The sequence below is a fragment of the Misgurnus anguillicaudatus genome, chromosome 6 (genome assembly GCF_027580225.2).
Source record: "Misgurnus anguillicaudatus chromosome 6, ASM2758022v2, whole genome shotgun sequence".
Lineage (NCBI taxonomy): Eukaryota > Metazoa > Chordata > Actinopteri > Cypriniformes > Cobitidae > Misgurnus > Misgurnus anguillicaudatus.
Window position 1 is genome coordinate 30,795,425 of NC_073342.2, and position 19,127 is coordinate 30,814,551.

Below are 19,127 nucleotides of genomic sequence, written 5' to 3' on the forward strand. Positions count from 1 at the left end.
TTGGATTTGGTGACTTACACACCCAACTTAATAATGGAAAAAAACATAAGATGAAGAAATTTACTTCCATGCCTCCAAAACACTCTTTGTTTAATATCTTAACAAAAACACATCAAAACTTTTCACAAATTCACAGGAGATCTTCTGACAGTAAGAGAAACAGGCCAAAAGCACAGATTGCTCGGCCCTGTAGAAATATGTAAAGTAGCCGTGTTATAATTAATATTTTGGTAGTAAAATAAAAAGCATTGCTTCACATTTCATTGGTGCAAACATTGTTATGTATTTTGTAAAACATCTGCAACTGCTTTTTTACATAATTAGAAACAGCATTGTGTCGTTTACCAAATGAAGAGGGTTTTTTCAAGGAATTCTGCTTCTGAAAGTTTCAGATAATCTTTAAGTTCAGCAAATGTTCATTTGAGAGTGTTTATGTGTTCATTTTAATTAAAGAAAAACACATATATAATTTCTTTTTTTTCTTTTTTAAGTAGTATAAATAAAACAACAAATAAGTTTTTATGCAAATTGCTGCCACTACCTTGATTGACATTTGGGTTAATATTTCATGCTTGGGATCTTCCCATCACTTACACCACTGAAAACATCATTGTTGGTCCCGGATCAACATTTTCATTAATCAATCAGATTTTTAGTATAGGGTTAGGGGCTTTTAAAAACTTATTCTCAAACTATTATTTCACACTAACTTGATGGGTATAATGGTTAGGGTTTTCATATGTCCTGCTTAAACCAACACCCACGTGGTAAAAGATCCACTAGCCTATACAATACAGAAATCAGTCAATATTAACTATTTTTCCTTTTTATTAGATTGTACAGTCATAACATCATCAAATGTCACAATTGCATGCATACAGATTTTTTCACATTTCAATTCAGGTGGGATAAAAATATAAAGAAATTATCTTGTTTAGCTTAACAACGCTTTTGTTTTTCCTTTTTAGCTCAGCCTGTCATGGATCTCTACTTTCATAATAGCTTTGCATACATTTGACATAGTTGCTCTTAATTCAACTCTCGGTGCCTTGTAGGTGACTCCAGACGCCTTTGCCTTCGCGCGGGCGAAACGTCTCAAGTCTTTCCCTTCATACATGTAGCTGTACAGGGCTTTATCGCACGCGCGGGTTATCTCAAACATCCCGACTCCCAAGATGTTACTGTAGAGGATGTAGTCGTAGGGAACGGAGAACAGAATAGCCATGCGATCAGAACACACCCGGGTCTCCGCGTGAAAGAGGTCATAGGTCAAGACACCTACGGCCCCGCAGGCAGTGTTCTGGATCTTAGTGAACGAGCAGACCTCGGTGTTGGTGGAGCTGATTGTGGGCTGAGGAGGATGGCAGCAGTACCCACTGACTGTGTAAACTCTGAGACAAAAATTGGAGTGACAGCTTACATTAATTTTTTTTTTTACAAAGTAACAGGGTTTTTCTTAAATTAAACATTATTTTAAAGGGGACATTTCACAAGACTTGTTTCAGATCTTTGGTGTCACCAGAATATGTGTTTGAAGTTTTAGCTCAAAATATCTCAAAAATTTTTAATTGTGAGCAAAAATGTTTCCTTTTAAATGCAAATGAGCTGATCTCTGCACTAAATGACTAAATGGTTGGATAGTGCATATTAAGGGGCGGTATTATCCCCTTCTGACATCACAGGGGGAGCCAAATTTCAATGAGCTATTTTATCACATGCTTGCAGAGAATGGTTTACCAAAACTAAGTTACTGGGTTGATCTTTCTCACATTTTTTAGGTTGATAGACGCACTGGGGACCCAATTACAACACTTAAACATGGAAACATTTTCATGATATGTCCCCTTTAATAATAATAATCAGAAAGACAATGTATCCCCCATCATTTCTTCCTTACTGTGGGTTGATGAGGCTGTATTCTTTGGTCTTGTTGGTGATCTGGATCGTGCAGCTCCTGGAGGTGGTTAAAGTTGCTGACACGCTCTCTGCAGTCGCCATGTTGTCACTTTTTCAGAACTGAAGGATCATAAAAGATTAGGAAAAATAAAGATTGTTATCCAAAATGACTATGTGAATATAAATTTGGGATAAATTGGTTAAACATTTTTCAAAGCTGAGCTTTTTGCTGTCACTGCAACTCACAATTAAAGGTTTATGCTCAGTGAAAACCTTGATCTTAATTTGTGCATTTAAATTCATTAAAAATATTTGTTATTAACCACCTGACCAAATTAAAAAAAGGGAAAAAACTAAAGGGCAACCTTTCCGATCTCTTTGATGAGGTCAATACGGAAGTGATTTAAACTGCAATTCATCGGCTGACCACTTGAGGCTTCAAAACGAAGTCAATTCCCATAGACCTCCATGTTAAAATGGCCAAACTTTACAGTGGAAAATAATATGTTTACAGCCAGATACAAAAAGTGATTCTGGTCTATATAGCTAATTTTGCCCTTCATGACATCTGTGAGGGGGTGAATTTTTTTGTAACTCATCCGTTTAATTTATATTAAGCCTTAAACTTCTGCATAATTAAGGGCGTGGCCACTTGAGTGACGGTTGAACAGCCACTGCTGTCACTAGAGTCGCAAGCTAGGCAACCAGTCACCTCAGCTTAGCCCACGTCCCGCCTCTTTACCCATTTTCGGATATCCACGAGTGATGAAAGGTGACGCACGGCCAAGATGGCGACGGCAGGCACCGCCTACTATTGTGTTCAAACATGATTTCAGAAACCGGGTGACGTCACGGACACTACGTCCATCTTTTTTTACAGTCTATGGAAAAATGCAAAGTAGTTGAAATAAGTTGTCAAAATCTCAAGCGGTGGGGGCGTGTCCATTGTCTGCGCCTAAACCATGCCCACTCTCAGGAAAGCTACCCAAATTATCCCCTTGCTTAAAGTTTCAATGTATCGTGGTGGGACCACTGCATTATTTGACATAAAACTGAAAAACAAAAAGCTAAACATGTCACATTTCTTCGGAAAGCTGGGATTCTTGTGATTCGAATGAAGTAAGCACTTTTAAGATACAATCAACACAGCAGGTACAATTAGTGTCCTTCATATGTGTTTTTTAGCCTTTTTTAGGGATTATCCTGAACTCAATGTGAAAACTGTTTAATGATCTAACTCTGCAATTCAGTATAGTTTACAGTCTTTGTGGCGTGTTTCATTCAATACATTTGTCGATTTTACAGGACATTAAGATTAAAGCTAACATGCAAACATAAAGCGTAACACACCACAGATTGGTTTAGGAGTACCTGTCAATAAGTGGGTAGTAAAGAGATTTTAATGATCCTCTGTTGCACTTCAAGTTTTTAAGCACAGGTGTGTCCTCTTCTCTGCACTCCTCAACACTAAAACAAAACAAAAAAATTAAAATATTTGTGGGAGAGTTGACATTAGAAATACTATCTGCTTTCAGAAATCTTTATTCCCAAAGCTCCTTATTGAAAATCGCTGGAAATGTGCTGGCCAATAAAAATAAAACTCCATCATGATGGGTGGTGTGTTTGTACTGTAGGTGAAAAATTTTGAGACTCACATGATTTCACTGATTCACATTCTTACAGTCAGATAAATGACTCGATGGTTAACAAATACAAAATCATAATTTATTGCTGAAATATGCTGTTAGTTATACAAATTCTTGAATAAAATTGGAGATAAAAGGCATTAAATGCACCAATGACACTAAAACTAAAAGGTTAAGATGAAGAATCTTGTCTCAGTGTAAACAGGGTCCACCTCAGTGGCGTAGCAAGTCAGTCCCGGGCCCATATGCAAAAATATTTTACGGGCCCCCTTGCCCTAACTGTGGCGCACAGGTCTGTTAACAACATATACTTTTAATAAGGTAGTCAAATATTTTTACTTTACTTTTTTACTTTAAAGAGTAGATTAAAATAAAGAAAAACAAAATGTTTTGGGTAGTTTTTGACTCGTGACTAACTTCTCCACCTTCTCTTTTCTCATTAAAACCCCACTTTTATGTTTAAATTTGTCCATCCTTAATGTTCATGTATAGCCGCTATAGTAACCTCTCACACTGTTTTCTTTTTTTGGTGATGCGTCATGTAAAAAATTGTGGCGTAGTAGTCTACGGCAGCCGCGGAGTGCAAAAAAATAATAAACGTAAACAAGAAATGACAGAGAAATTAGACATTATGGAGAAAAAAAGAAATCACTACACATGATATGCATACAAAAATATATTTATTGCGGCCACAAGTAAAAATTAAATTGAATTTTTTTTATTAAAAGCTGGAGCGGGCCCACGGCCGGGCCCCCTATTGGCCCGGGCCCATTTGCACGTGCAAACCCTGAATGCCCAGACGCTAAGCCACTGGTACACCTATTTGTTTTTTAGGCATACAATGTGTATTTTTATGTGGATACTACATGTTATCAAAGCGTGTTGGAGTAAGATGTCCTGCAATTCCTCCTACAGGTGAAAGTTTGTGATTGAAAATTTTATGATGAAGTGAGCAAAAAAGAAAGCTTACAGCAAGCTGTTTGATTCTGTGTGGACTGATGTCCTTTTGGGATATATAGCGTATAGACTTTTGCTCTGTTTTCATCATGTTAATCCATTTACACACTACAAAGCAGACATGCACACATTCAATCAGAATAGACATTGTATTATTTGCATGAAAGCTAAGGGCACTCATTCATCTGCCTACAGGGGGCAGAAAATATACACTTTTTAAACCCATTCTTTTTTTATAACCTCGCCCCTTTTCAGATGATTCCCAGATGAAAAAAGAGAATCAAAATGCAGCAAATCAAACTTTCATAAAACGATTTGCATGAGAAAGTTATGATTTCTGGAAAATGTAAGTTAAGCACAAAATAAATCTGCAGACTAAAGTTTATCAAATGTACACATCAATAAATCAAGTATCAAATGTAAAAAAAGATTTGCAGCATTTTCCATCAAAAAACAGGCTACATAGTTTAAGTGCACCCCCAAATCATTTGGCATCCCCAGATCACGTCATATACTCTATATTATGTGATCTAGGGATGTCCAAGTAACCATCTTGCAATAAAATGTCAAGACAAGGTTTACATAAAATATACAATTACCAAATAAGATTTATTTTCACATTTCACATTAATTTGTTTTTTATATAAATTAAAATGTATACATTTTATAAAAAAATTATTTCAATTTATTCATTTAAATAAACACATTTATATAAATGTGTCTCTGTGCTGATTATTATAAAGGTTTTAACATAAAGCTTAATTCACTTACCTTTATCAAAACTCTTGTTTCGCAGAGGAACTGAACTACTAGAACCACCCTGCTATAGAGGTCAGTGTTGTGTAATAGTTGGGGGCGTGGGTCATGCGGGAAACCAACCCATTTCCCATCATTGAAAAAGCATGCTGTTAACCCAAAAAACACCCCTGCCATTGGCGAGATGTTTTTTCCAATTGGACTATTTTTACACTGCAAGCCTTCATGCACAGATCCAATATTTTAACTATACCCAAATTGTTGAAATAATTCAAGCATGTGTAAAAAAGATCTTGAACCAGGGGATCATTTTTTGCAGATACTTGCACTTTTAAAGAGTATTGAGGGAGGGGTGAAATACAACTCCATACAAAAACATCTGCTCGTAGCCTACGTGTCAAGATGGAAGACAGAAACATCTGGAAATATAATAAAATGACCTCATCGGCTACAGGGTAAAAATACTGAAGGGGCCAAATAGTGAAACATTTCATCTTAACACAATTTTTGTCCTGAATGTTTACTACAGACATGACTCATATCTGATATTCATGTTCACATTAATCTAATAAACAAATAAAGTCAAACTGCTTTTACTCTTTAAACAAATGTTGGCCAATGGCCACACAAAGAAATCAAAAGAGGCGTGACTTGATTAGTATTTTACTGTGGCTGATTTTTGGAAAAGTTTTTTCCTGCATTGCTGGACACACACATCCGGTCACCAAAGGTCACTTTCGCTCGTGTTGCCGGAAGTCTGCAAGCTTCAATTGAAATGAAATGAGATCATGTCGCTATACTACTGCTTCTTCAAGTCATTTCCCTGCAATAATTCATTGGAAGGATGTTCACTACTATTTCCCATAAGTTGGGGTCTGCCAAACAAATTTCAAATTGGCTCAGGTTTTGCCTTTGACTTTTTTCTTATTCTTGTATGCACCAAAACTGGTAAAGTTTATTCCATGTGAGCCCCGATTTATTTTTCATTGTACTGTTTCCACTTCTCCCCCAGATGATACGAGGAATGGTCAGTTTAGTATAATGTGGAAATAAATGATTTGGTAAACAGTGCAGATTTTTAGGACAAACCCAAATGCCTTCAACAAATACAAAACTAAATCTACCTTCGTTGTTTGTGGTAAGAGATGGCACTATCTGTAAAGAGGAAAAGGGGGAAGTTAGTTTGGGATTATATGCAAGCTCAGGAGTTTACACATCCTCGATGTGCTAACGCATCCGGTCTGGCATGTATGAATCAGTGGCTTCATGGTAAATTTGCTATACATTTACAAATGTGACCCATCCTGGCAAATATAGTGATTCAGTTTCAGTGATGTTAGGCAACACAGTGTAGATAAATGAGATGTTTTCTGTTCTAGTAAGATCATGGAGACTCGTGTGGCACCAAGAAGTTCAAATTGAATTGATCAGTTAGAGATTTGAGAATTTTAAGAGTTTTAAGAGTCTAAAGAGTTTTTTTTCTAAGAGATTTTACACATAATACTATAAGGGTTTTTCACTCTTTTCACACATTTCACTCTTAAAAATAAAACTGATTAAAAGTTTTTTCAAAGCGATGCCATATAAAAAACAGTTTTAGTTTGTCGAAGAACCATGTAGTCAAGCGTTCTTTAACTCTTTCCCCGCCATTGTCGAGTTATCATTTAAATTAAAAGAAAATATTTGCATGAAAAAACGTGTTCCTGATGAGTATTTATGTTAATCTGTAATACCGCGATTATCTACTAGATGGCGCACTTACCCAATTTATAAAAAAACTGAAACAAAACATTACTAATTTTAAACTCTGTGTATGTTTTGATAATCATTCTGATTCTGATCTCTAACAAAATTTCTTCACAAAAATGCAATTATTTCAGCTTTTTGCAAAAAAAAAAAAAATATAGATAGGATAAAACGCTTTTTCCGTTATATTTGTTTGTTTGTTTATTGTTTGTTTGAAAGCAGAGGTTCTGTTCTTTCATTTTATATATTTGTTTGTTTATATATTTTTAGAAGAAAATTTTCATGGAAGGCATTTTGTGAAACTTTTGTGAAAATCACAAAAAATGCTGGCGGGCTTCTTTAAAAAAAGGCTGGCGGGGAATGAGTTAAAGAATTATTTCTTATTTTATTTTATTAAATTATTTATTTATTTATTTATTTATTTAAGAAAAGGTTCTTTTGATGTTAAAGGTTCTTTATAGAACCATGAAGGCTACAAATTCATTGCAACAGAAGTACTTAAACATTTTCTGAAAATTTGCCTTATACTGTAAATATAAAGATGGCTTTAAATGTAAATATTCACATGAGAAATGTTTTTGTATTACTTAATAAAATTTTATCAGCATCGTTTTAAATTATTAGCTCAAGCATACATTAAAAATCATGCTTAAAAATTATGCTATTACCATGATTTTATTTTTCAGCAATATAAAATGTATTTACTCTCACCGTCATGTCAATGTTGTATCACTTTAGTGCTCTCCATACACTGTAAAAAGAATAGTTGGGTCAACTTAAAAAAATTCAATTGGTAATGCCTAGTTTTTTTTCAACCTACATTTCCTCAATTTAAGTGAAACATTTAAGTTGAAAATGTTAAAATATTTTAGGTGTATGTGTTATCACCTAAAGTGAGAAATTTAAAGTTAAAAAAGATTTTAGGCATTACCAATGGAAGTATTTTTTAAGAATTAAAGCTAGTCCAAACCTGTGTTATGTTTTTGTTTGTTTATTTTGTTTGATCACTTTAGTATAATACACAGAATTGATTTATTGCATTGACAATGTGCAACCTTGCAGAATAAAAGTCCCAAAGAAGTTTACCTGTTGTCTTGTATACATGTTAACTGAGATAATTTAATAAATGCAGACAGTTTATTAAATTGTGAGATTGTTTGGTGCCTTCCACTTTACTGTAAAAATGCAGCATGAAGTTAAAACAACTTGGTTTTGCAAGTTGTTTAACTTCAACTTGTTTAACTTAATTTGTTAAGTTAAAGTAACAGAAAAATATACGTCGATTTGACTCATTTGTTACTGTGTTTGATCTGTGTTATGTGACATGACTGTAAAACATGTCTTCATCTTTTGATCCAAGTGTACATAAGATCCGGCTGATTTTTCACCAGTGTCACCTAAATCTGTCTCAGTGATATTGGACCAGAAATGTCAGCAGTCACATGACTTTTTCTCTGGAAGTACTCCTTCTTCAACTGGATGAGAATCTGAGTGCAAAAACACTCTGGGTGAATCTGATTGGTTATCCTGATGGACGATGCCACCATGTCTTATTATGAGTTCCCGAGCCATCAGTTCAAAAGCTTCCTCGATGTTGTGGTAATGTTTGGCCGAGGTCTCTAACGCAGCCAGCGCACCTTTCTTTTCTGCGAGCGTGCATGCGTCCTCAAACAACACCTGCCGCTGTGACTCCAGGTCACACTTGTTTCCTGTAGAAAAGCCACAAACAAAATTGGTGCATCCCTAATTCATACCTTGTATTACAAATTGGCACTATAGAGAAACTTCCCAAAAGCACAAAATGGAAAAATGGTCTGACCTATCAGAACAAAGACGACATTGGCAGCTCCATACTGCTCCACACCCTGTATCCAGTGAGGAAGGGATTCGAATGTGATTCGTCGGGTCAGGTCATAGGCGATCATGGCACCGTGTGCACTTCTGTAGTAACTCTGAGTGATAGTCCGGAAACGTTCCTGTCCCGCCGTATCCCAAACCTGCATCTGCTCTCAAGAGCAAAATACATATAAATGATATAGCTATCTCACATATAGGGTCGGTTTCCCGGACAGGGTTTAGATTTAACCTGGACTAGGCTTTTGTTATGTTGGGAGATTGAAGTAGTTTTTACAAACAAACCTTATAAAAATATTACTGATGTGCAGTGTTGGGGGCAATGCATTACAAGTAACGTGCATTACGTAATAATATAACTTTTCTGAAGTAACGAGTAAAGTAATGCATTACTTTATAAATGTACACATTAATATTTAAGTTACTTTTTTTTTTAAGTAATGCAAGTTACTTAATTCGATTTAAAAAAATATGTACTGAATTAAACTAAACGTAGTCACATTATACACTATGCGTACTGTGTGGGAACAGTTTGAGTCAGAAACTGAGATGGCAGCCAGAGCTCGACATTTTTGTGATGAAATATACAATTTCTGAATGCAGAATTTTTCAGTCATAAAAACACCTTCAAGGCCTGAAAGAGGCCTGAAAAAGTAACGCAAAAGTAAAAGTAACGTAATCATTACTTTCCATGAAAAGTAACTAAGTAACGCAATTAGTTACTTTTTTGGGAGTAACTTAATATTGCAATGCATTACTTTTAAAAGTAACTTTCCCCAACACTTCTGATGTGCATCTCCAGAAAAAACAATGTCAGTGTTATATTTTTTATTTGTTTACATTTCATTCTACAAAATGATTTCTCATAAAATGTTTATATTTGACCAAATAATTGGATAAAACAATCCAGCATAACGAAAAATTTAACCCAACAGGTTAAGTTCAGCATTTAAAAAAATAATTACCCAGAAAAAAGTAACCCGACTTTTTTTAGAGAGTAGTTAAAGCATTAGTTAACATAAACTATAACAATGATCAGTACATCTACATCATTTATAAGTTACAATGTACCATGGGTGGAACACTGCATTATTTGACAGAAAATTTTATCAAATACAACAACTCAAAAACAAGCTAAACATGTCAAATATCTTTAGAAAGCTGAAATTCTTGTGATTCGAATGATGCAAACCGTTTTAAGATGCAATCAACACATCAGGTACAATTAGTGTCCTTTTAAGGCATTTTTTAACCTTTTTCATGAATGCTAAGGGGGTTTAATCTTAATTCATGTTAATTTAATGTTTAAAATCAAAAATAAGTTAATGCACAATGAACTAACATGAACAAAGAATGCAGAAAAACTATACTGATCATTTCAGGTTCATGTTAGCTAATGCATTAACTAATGTTAACAAATTGCAAAGTATTACCCAAATAACTAAATATCCACTATTTTAAGTGGAGGTTCAAGTTAAATGAAGGGTTTCTGGTCAAATGACATTGAAAAAACTTTTGAAGTTTATCTTCTAGATTTCTTTATGGGTCTGGTGCTTAAAAAAAACCAAACGCAGTATATGGTCTAAAGCAAAGTGGGGTCTAGGGACCTCTGGTGGTCAGTGATTCTTAGCCGGGGGTCTGCAAAATAATTTATGAATTACACAATATTGCTGTATTATTAAAAAGGGCATATTTATTTTTGGGGACCATCTACAAACTGTTGACTTTATATAAGCTTTTAAGATTTAAATGTAAAAATATACATTTAAAGTCGAAATGTAATTTATTTACCCTCTGAATGAAAACATAAGTGGAATTAAACAAATGCAATTTTGCTTATCAGTAGAAAACAGGTCTGAAGTATTTAACTTAAATATGTGAGTGCAAATTGTTGTAAGCATATATGCTTAAAAAAAAATTAATTATAAGGGGATTTAAACATGTTCTCCCCTGTAAGGGGTCCAGCACCACACAAAGTCTGTGAGTTGCCCACCAAAGAACATTCTATTAATAGCCTCAATTTTAATATTGGTTTATTACATATTTTTTATATTAGCTTGACTTCTTTTATGTATGTTAACATTTAAAGTAGCCCTTGCTGGAGACCCCTGGTCTAAAGAAACCTAAGCACCATTAAAGAACATTGTATTGTATTCCATTGCATTGCATTGCATTGTATTGTGTCCTCACCTTCACTTTTTTGCCATCAATGTCTATGGTGCGAACAGTGAAGTCCACGCCGATGGTGTTGTGCTGGCTGTCACTATAGACTCCTGAGCTGAAGCTGTGGATCACACACGTCTTTCCAACGTTGCTGTCACCGATGAGGACGATCTTGAACAGATAGTCGCAGCAATCTTCAGCGTCTTCACCTGTGGACTGCATTTCTGCAATAAACACTTACAGTCTTCTGCAGACCTCAAAATCTAGCACATTATAAAAGGTCCAGTGCTATTTCAACCATTTTCCTACGTTCTGTAAATAATATAGCATTAAAAATACCAGATTACTGCCTATATGGTTAACTAACACACAAGCTATAGTTTAACTCATTTCAAACAGCTGATATATCCTTCACCTAAGTGAAAGACAGATTGAAAGGCAAACGGACACGCCCCGCCTACCTGCGTTTGGAGGTGAGACGTCCAGTTACCTGCCCACCTGCACCAATGCATCTCTGGGAACTGCAGTTTGTTTGCAAATATTGCGATCTGTTGAGAGAGAAAACATTGTTGTATTTTTACACTGAACATTTTGGAAAACTAGCTTTTTTTCTTATGAACCACCAAACCTGATCATGAAGTAAAAATAGACGAATTGTACCAATCAGGCCTGCTTCTGTGAACGTTCAGCACTACAAATAAAAAGCAATGCTGTTGTCTTGAAAGGTGACCTTTGGTCAGCAAAGCAGTATATAGACACATAACTCACTCAGGCATACGTCACCTTCCTCTAATGCTCTTCAGCTTTCCCAGATCTGATATGAAAACTGCCTGCTAAATCTCTAACAAAGACTATAAGATAATCAATACAGACCCCGGATCAGTTTCTATACTGATGACCTATAACCTTGTGTTTCTGCAGATAAAATAAGGAAATCTTTAAGCGAAACTTACAGTGTTTATGCTCCAGCAAAGCTCCCTGAAGTGAAAACTACAGTATTGTGTGTGTAAACATACAGTAATAAATGCACGAGCCCCAACCCACATCCACAGACACACAACATTCACGTCACCCATTGAAGGAAATACAAGGCACAGCTTGACATCTGACAATGTAGACGTCTGTGTCAGGGTCACATTTGGCCCTCGGCCCGGTCTAGAGGTCAGAGGTCTTTTGTGCCTGATGACTCTAAATGCAGATAAGCTGGTTTATAGCTGGTTTTCCATTCAACTCTTGAATCCTTCTTTTGTTAAACTACACCATGAATACAAAAGCAGCTTGTTTGGGATAACACATACATCAAAATGTAAATGTATAACTAGATTACTTTATCTGATGATAACGAGTCATGTTCACTAGTGCAAAACAGCAGTGATGCTGGAGGGTAGCAGCCAGCGTTGCTATGGTGATTTGAACAGTCTCATGACTTTTACCTGTTCATGTCAAAAAATGTTTTTAAGTTGGTTGATGGTTTTGTCAACTAATTGATTTGTTAACCTGGATGAAAATATGACTTTAACTAGACTTTAAGTACACTTTACAGTAATAATGTCCTTAAAGTGCTCTTTTGTCACTTAGTTTGTACCGTAACTAAAAATTTGTCTTTAGTACTTGTTAAAGGAAAACACCATAGTTTTTCAATATTTTACTATGTTTTTACCTCAACTTATATGAATTAATACATACCTATCTTTTTTCAATGCGCGCACTTTTAATCTTTGTACAGCGCTTCTTGAATGTGTTAGCATTTAGCCTAGCTCCATTCATTCCTATGGCTCCAAACTAAAGTTTTATTTTGTGCAATCATACTTACTCGTGTACCAGTCTTTAAATGGGGAAAACATGGAAATGTTTGTTGGCTTCTAAAATCATCCCAGTTTGGAGCCATAGGAATGATTGGGGATAGGCTAAATGATAACACATTCAAGTGCACGCATAAAAGATATAGGTATGTATTAATTCGTCTAAGTTGAGGTAAGAACAAAGTAAAATATTGAAAAACGGTGGTGTTTTCCTTTAAGATGAATCAAGTGTGCTATTTGGAGACAAAAATGTGCTTTTTACATATTATCTCTGTATTTCAAAAAATGTGTTTCATTACAATTTGTAGTTCACTTTAGCCCACACTTAAGAGACTTTTAAATACTTTCCATAAATAGAAAATATACTTAAAAATGAATTATTTAAAATATAACAATACATAAATATATTCACTGTAAAAAGTCAAAAATGCTCTACTTAAAAAAACTTACTTTAATTGGTAACACTTAAAAATAAAAACATAAAAAGTTTTATAAACTTACATTTTCTCTCTCTCTAAGTGAGAAAAAAAATAATTTTGTTAATTGGTAACACGTAAAATATTTAAACATTTTTAAAAAATATATTTTTTCAAAATTTTACCAGTATTTTTTACGTAAAAAAAAAAAAAATATATATATATATATATATATATATATATATATATATATATATTCATGATGACTAAATATTATTTTATTTACTACAAAAATAACAATGTACTACAAATGTAAAAAAATTGTACATTCAAACTTTATTTTTACCTAGAAATCCAAATCCAATTTTTGCTGTTTATTTAAATACTCATGCAATGTAACAACCAAATTTTAGAAAGTGCCTATATTAATTTCAACATTTTAATTAAAATAAGGTCATGAAAACTAAATGCATAACATGTTCAACAATATTATCAAATATATTTTATTGAATGAGGAAACTATACATACAAAACTATACAGTTCAAGTCCTAGTTTACAATACATTCAACCAAAATGTCCTTAGTTTTAAATTCATACATACTGTAGCTAAAAAAGGCAACATAATCTTACCAAAATATGTAGTGATTTATCAGAGGCCCAAACAATGAGATCTATTAGAAACAACAAACCTGCAGATTTACACTGCAAAAAATGATTTTGAAGAAAAAAATCCTAGCATATTTTTGTCTTGTTTTCAGCAAAAACATCCAAAAATTCTTAAATGAATATGATTTTTTTTTCTTAATGGGCAAAACGACCCAAGAAATTAAGTCTACTTTTTAGACCAAAAACATTACATTTAAATGATTTTGTGCATAAAACAAGCAAAAAAAAATCTGCCAATGGGGTAAGCAAAAAATCTTGAACATTTATCTTAAAGAACAATTTAAGAAAAATTAGCTTACCCCAGTGGCAGATTTTTTTTTTGCTTGTTTTATGCACAAAATCACCCAAATGTGATACCCTTGGTCCAAAAACTAGACTTATTTTCTTGGGTCACTCCGCTTATCAAGAAAAAGCAATTTTTAGATATTTTTACTGAAAACAAGACAAAAATACTAAGAATTTTTTTCTTGAAAATCATTTTTGCAGTGTACAAATCAGCCTCTGCGTGAATTAAACAAAAATATAAACTGATTTCGTTTTCTAATACAGTTTTATAAATATCTAAAAAAAACATCATCAAAAAACTTAAGTCTGATATAATTTCTGATAACTGATTTCTGAATAAGCTATTTGTACATCAATCTTTTAAAACATGTAATACTGATCTCAGACCAGTAGATGCCAGCATCACCGTCTTTTGCAAGCAAAACTGATGGTGTCTTTAGGTCTGTAGGAGAGACACGGGGTGGACTGGCTTTTTGGAGGTCCAGGAGTTTTTTTACTCCTCAAACTCTTCTTAGGTGTTCTGTCCTGAGGTGGAATGTGAATGGGCTTCCACGGAATGGGATTTACGAAGCTCGGCGATGGATAATTCACGTTGTTATATTTGCCTGAAGAGAATAAAATATTTAATATTCTGATTTATGTTACATTTTTCCCATGATGTGTAATAAATGATTTTGTATTGTTTTATTTACTCACTTGCTGAGCATGCTGAAGACGGTCGCTTCACTTTTCCTTTAGTTTTTACTACCTCCAGCCATTCCTTAAAGCTCTCCTCCGCCTTTTCTTTACGTTCCCTCTCTTCCATTTCTCTCCTGGCCATCTCCTCCTTTTAAAGAAACAGTTCAGCATTTATTTCAATTTGATGACGTAATTTTTTAAAAAACAAAATAGAAGAAACATTAAACAATTAATAGCAATTAAACACTTAAACTTTTTTGCCTGCCATACACCAACAAATCTAGAGGAGAAGATGGGGTCACAGTAATACCCCATGATGACTTTAAGGGTGTCGAACCTTCTCCTTGAGTTTCTTCTCCATCTCCTCCTGTTTCTTCTTTCTCAGCCACTCTTTATATTTCTCCCGTGCTTTGATTTCAATCTCTGCACGTCTTTTTTCCTCTAGAAGTTGTTCTTTGCTCTTCTGCAACTCCTTGGAAATCCTTTCCTTATTTTCCTGAAGACAACATCACAGAAAAATCATGATAGGAGCATTCAAAACAACCCGAAACCAAACCAGTGAGATTTTGGCACCTGCTCTCGTTTCATCTGCATCCATTCTTGAATTTTACAATCACTGGCGACTTTCTTCTTCAGCTGATCTTTCTTCTCCTGTTCCTGCTTTTCCTTCAGTGTGAGATCCTTAAAACATCCAAGATGAATAAAATAAACATAAATCATCTGTCTTTAGTTATGTACTAGACAAATAAAGTTTTTTTTTTCTCATGGTTTGTTTACCTCCAGAGCTTTCTGTAGTTTCCTCTCACGTTCCTCTCTGGCTTTATCAATGATCCACTGCTCCCAGGCGTTTAGTTTAAACTCAACAGCAGAAGATCTCTCTGCAGGATCTGTTGTATTCACTCCATCCCTAAAAAACAAATATCAAGACTAAAGATGAAGTCACTGGTGGAGCACATCATTGTGCATGGACATAATGTAGTTTCAAATTCAAGCGCTCAGATAAAACGCCTGCTCACCTGGATCCCTCTCCTGGTGCGAGATCTTCACTTAAAGTGACAGTGATGTTGTGAGCGGGCTGAACCTGATCGCAGTCCAGGTCTTCATCAGATAACTCAAAGCTGTCATGATAGATGGGTGACAGGAGAGAAGAGGTGGAGTCACCGGTGGATTCAACACTCCTGCTGCGCTGCAGGACGCTTGGTTTGGATTTGAGGGGAGTTGAAGTTAAACTCTTGGAGGAAGAAGACGGAAAACCCGACATCACCACCAAACCTGAGGATGCAGAGCAACTGTGTTGAACATAAGCAGCATGCACATGCAAGACAATCTCTTACAAAAAGGTACAATGATGATTACTATGGTACTTTTTTAATTTGGGAAGATCGGGGCTAGTTGTCACATAGAGTTGTAACACCAAGAAATGTTCGTGTTAGAAGTGTGACATTTATGTAAACTTTCAACCATGACAATTTGCCAAATATATTAAAATAAAATCAGTGATATTGCAGGTAAATAAACAGGATCAAGTTTAAATAGACCCTTGCAATAAACAAGTTATATGAGACCCTAATCTGATGCAGAACGTTAAGTTTATCTCTCATCTGCGAGTTTAAACATCATCGATCCGTTTAAACTGCTTATTAAATTAGACATATAAACGAATAACCATTATAACTAACTCACCAGCTGTTAAATTTAATCCTTAAATGTTTCGTTTGATCGCTTTTGTTTTGCTTGGTGTCGCTTCACGAGCGGCTTGCTTCCTCCGTGTAGCCCTACCCCCACTGCAATGACCCCGCCCCCGCGCGCCCAAACGTTTAACGATTGGTTACCAAGCACGCCAATAACGGAAGTGATGTCTCCTAGCAACGAAGCGTCATCCTTCTGAAAAGCAAGCCGCGTTTATTGTTTTAATCTTCTTTTATTTGTTCGATTATGATACTTAAACATATATAATGCAACTCGATCAAATAGAGAGTATTTACGGTCAGCAGTGATGCAAATATTTACAGAAAAATCAAATAATGAAGTAAAAATTATGAAGATTTTGTGGGCGTTCGAGTTCATGCGCAGACCGATCGGCTCATGACATCATAGTACCGCGAGAGCGTTTCGAAAGCTGCGCTCTTTCTACTCTATCAAACACCCCTATTTATTTATTTTATTGTTTATATTATTTTATTTTTTTAAGAAAAAATACACCAATACGTCCAAGTAATAAGTGGTATCTTTTTAATTTATTTTGCTAAAGGGTATTGTGTCGTTTGCTACAATTATGCTAAATCTGTACATTTGCATAAAATTTATTTTTACTATATTTTTTTATAATAATTACTAAAATACAATTTTTTAAAATGTTTAAAATTTCCACAAAGATTGATGGATGTTTGAAAACCCTGAATCTTTATTGAGTTACATTTGGATTTAAGCACAAGCATAGCCATCGACAGGTAATGAAGCAAATCCAGCAAATTTTTCAAAATAAAATTCGTCTGAAAAGTTGTGAGAAAATGCAACTAAACTTTATTTTAAAAAGCAATAAACAAAACAAAATTTAACAAAATCATATCAGTCCTGTATCTTGATGAAAAACACCTGACCGTTAGTAAAAATGCTTATATTTTGCATTATCCAAAATGCCTTTGTCAAAAACTATAAAGTATAAAAAAGTTAGTAAATTTTCTTTTACTTAGGTTAACATTGGTTATTCTTGTCTTTGGTAGCTCCTAAAGGCTTCATATGAAAACAGCACCATGTCAGCAAAAAGCATACAGAACAGAAAGCGCAGACCACACAAACCACAGTAATAATCATTACTAACAACACAGTGGACATCAGTGAAGCATGAACAATTTACAAAGTGTCCTCATGATGTGCCATGTATGTTACATATGTTAAGTGACATATTAGTATTTCAAAGGTACATATTGGTACTAAATGTTTACATATCTGTACCTAACGGTCCATACAATTACCTTTTTAAAGATTGCTGCCCCACTGACAGCTAGGGTACATATTTTGGCTTTTTTCTAACAATGCAGGTCCTTAAGGTACGGTAATCTATCCAAAATTGTATTCTGTTTTGTATTCCTGTAAAGGTACCAAACTGAAACTTAGGATACAGCCCCAGTGACAAAAAAGGTACAGTTTTGTACCTTTATTTCTGACAGTGTAGGTTATTTTGTTCTATTGCACAACATACTTTCTATCTCATGTGTGTCTTTATATAATAATGATTAGTGATAACACGACTTACATCCTGTGCTTTTACACAATATACACTTATAAAAACATCAAAAATACTTGCAGCTTCCAAAAAAAAAAAAATGCATGCATCATGACTTTTAGTATTGCTTTTAAACAAGAGTTATTTCATGCAAATGCAAACCTTACCATGAAAATGTTTTTACCAGAGTTTTATTACTGATATCTTAAATAAGGTAAGTGTATAAAGCCCATGTACGCTTTAGCCCACTTTTAACCTACAGTGTATATGTCAAATTATACAAAGAGAAAATCATATTTTATACTGTTCAAATAAGAGATACATTTATTGTTTTTTGTTTACGAACAAATGGTAGTTTATCTTTTTACATAATTTTTCTTTAAATGGAAAAATGAGTTTTATGTCTTATTCAGTTCGCCTCCATGTTAATTCCAAATCAAGACTGTGAGGGATGGACGTCCAGGGCGTGCACTTTAAACCTATCGTTTTGTATCAGGATGATGGTCATTTAGCCATCAAAACAATAAAAATACATAGTTTTACATATTTCCAAAGGACAAAGAACCTCAGAAAACATAGATTGTTAAAATTTAGAAGAAGCATATGATCTAATTTGAGATGAAAATAGTGCATAGTGTACATAATACCTGTTTTGGATATTAGCCTGTTGGCTAATTGCTAATTTTTTACTCATTTCAATGCAAGATGGATTTCGGGTTTGGTGGTAGGATTAGGATAAAAAACAGCGGTCATGGCTAGAAGGAATACAGCTACGGCTTAAATCCTGTGAAATGTTGGGTTCAGGGTTAGGTTTGGGAGTAGGATTAGGATAAAAAAGCAGTGCTTTTCCGACGAGATTTCATGAGATTTCTGGTTTGCTTTACAGAGAAATCAAACACTGAAATAAATATGACCTAAATACTTCAGGTGTGTTTGACGTCATGCAGCACTGAGTAGACCAATCGGCCTATGACATCATAGTGCCGCGAGAGCGATTCGAAGGGTCTGCTCCTTTTAAATTTTCTCATCAAAAGC

At 34.6% G+C, this 19,127-nt stretch overlaps 3 protein-coding genes across 10 annotated transcripts; all 3 read right to left on the bottom strand.

Annotated features, from left to right (window-relative positions):
• Positions 1 to 810: 810 nt before the first annotated feature.
• LOC129434264 (tereporin-Ca1) lies at positions 811 to 5,366 on the bottom strand. Of its 7 annotated transcripts, none has more exons than XM_073869001.1 (4): positions 5,271 to 5,353; positions 3,268 to 3,363; positions 1,898 to 2,005; positions 811 to 1,391 (listed from the first exon to the last, which is right to left on the bottom strand). In XM_073869001.1, exons 3-4 carry the CDS (start codon positions 1,996 to 1,998, stop codon positions 965 to 967), a joined length of 528 nt encoding a protein of 175 aa, XP_073725102.1. In that variant the 5' UTR covers positions 1,999 to 2,005; positions 3,268 to 3,363; positions 5,271 to 5,353; the 3' UTR covers positions 811 to 964. The 7 variants fall into 7 exon arrangements, with proteins under 7 accessions (XP_073725102.1, XP_073725100.1, XP_055049162.2 ...); XM_073868999.1 differs by having other exon boundaries at positions 1,898 to 2,025; positions 3,267 to 3,363; positions 5,271 to 5,352; XM_055193187.2 differs by having other exon boundaries at positions 1,898 to 2,016; positions 5,271 to 5,351.
• Positions 5,367 to 8,013: 2,647 nt separating this feature from the next.
• rab19 (RAB19, member RAS oncogene family) lies at positions 8,014 to 12,362 on the bottom strand. 2 transcript variants are annotated; one of them, XM_055192589.2, is made up of 5 exons: positions 11,972 to 12,362; positions 11,480 to 11,566; positions 11,046 to 11,234; positions 8,821 to 9,004; positions 8,014 to 8,710 (listed from the first exon to the last, which is right to left on the bottom strand). In XM_055192589.2, the coding sequence occupies exons 1-5, from the start codon at positions 12,092 to 12,094 to the stop codon at positions 8,433 to 8,435; spliced, it is 861 nt and encodes a 286-aa protein (XP_055048564.2). In that variant the 5' UTR covers positions 12,095 to 12,362; the 3' UTR covers positions 8,014 to 8,432. The 2 variants fall into 2 exon arrangements, with proteins under 2 accessions (XP_055048564.2, XP_055048565.2); XM_055192590.2 differs by having other exon boundaries at positions 8,016 to 8,710; positions 11,647 to 12,092.
• Positions 12,363 to 14,536: 2,174 nt separating this feature from the next.
• ccdc34 (coiled-coil domain containing 34) lies at positions 14,537 to 16,700 on the bottom strand. The gene is made up of 7 exons (XM_055193208.2): positions 16,550 to 16,700; positions 15,883 to 16,138; positions 15,644 to 15,773; positions 15,440 to 15,547; positions 15,204 to 15,362; positions 14,885 to 15,014; positions 14,537 to 14,793 (listed from the first exon to the last, which is right to left on the bottom strand). The coding sequence occupies exons 2-7, from the start codon at positions 16,125 to 16,127 to the stop codon at positions 14,591 to 14,593; spliced, it is 975 nt and encodes a 324-aa protein (XP_055049183.2). The 5' UTR covers positions 16,128 to 16,138; positions 16,550 to 16,700; the 3' UTR covers positions 14,537 to 14,590.
• Between the last annotated feature and the right edge of the window lie 2,427 nt (positions 16,701 to 19,127).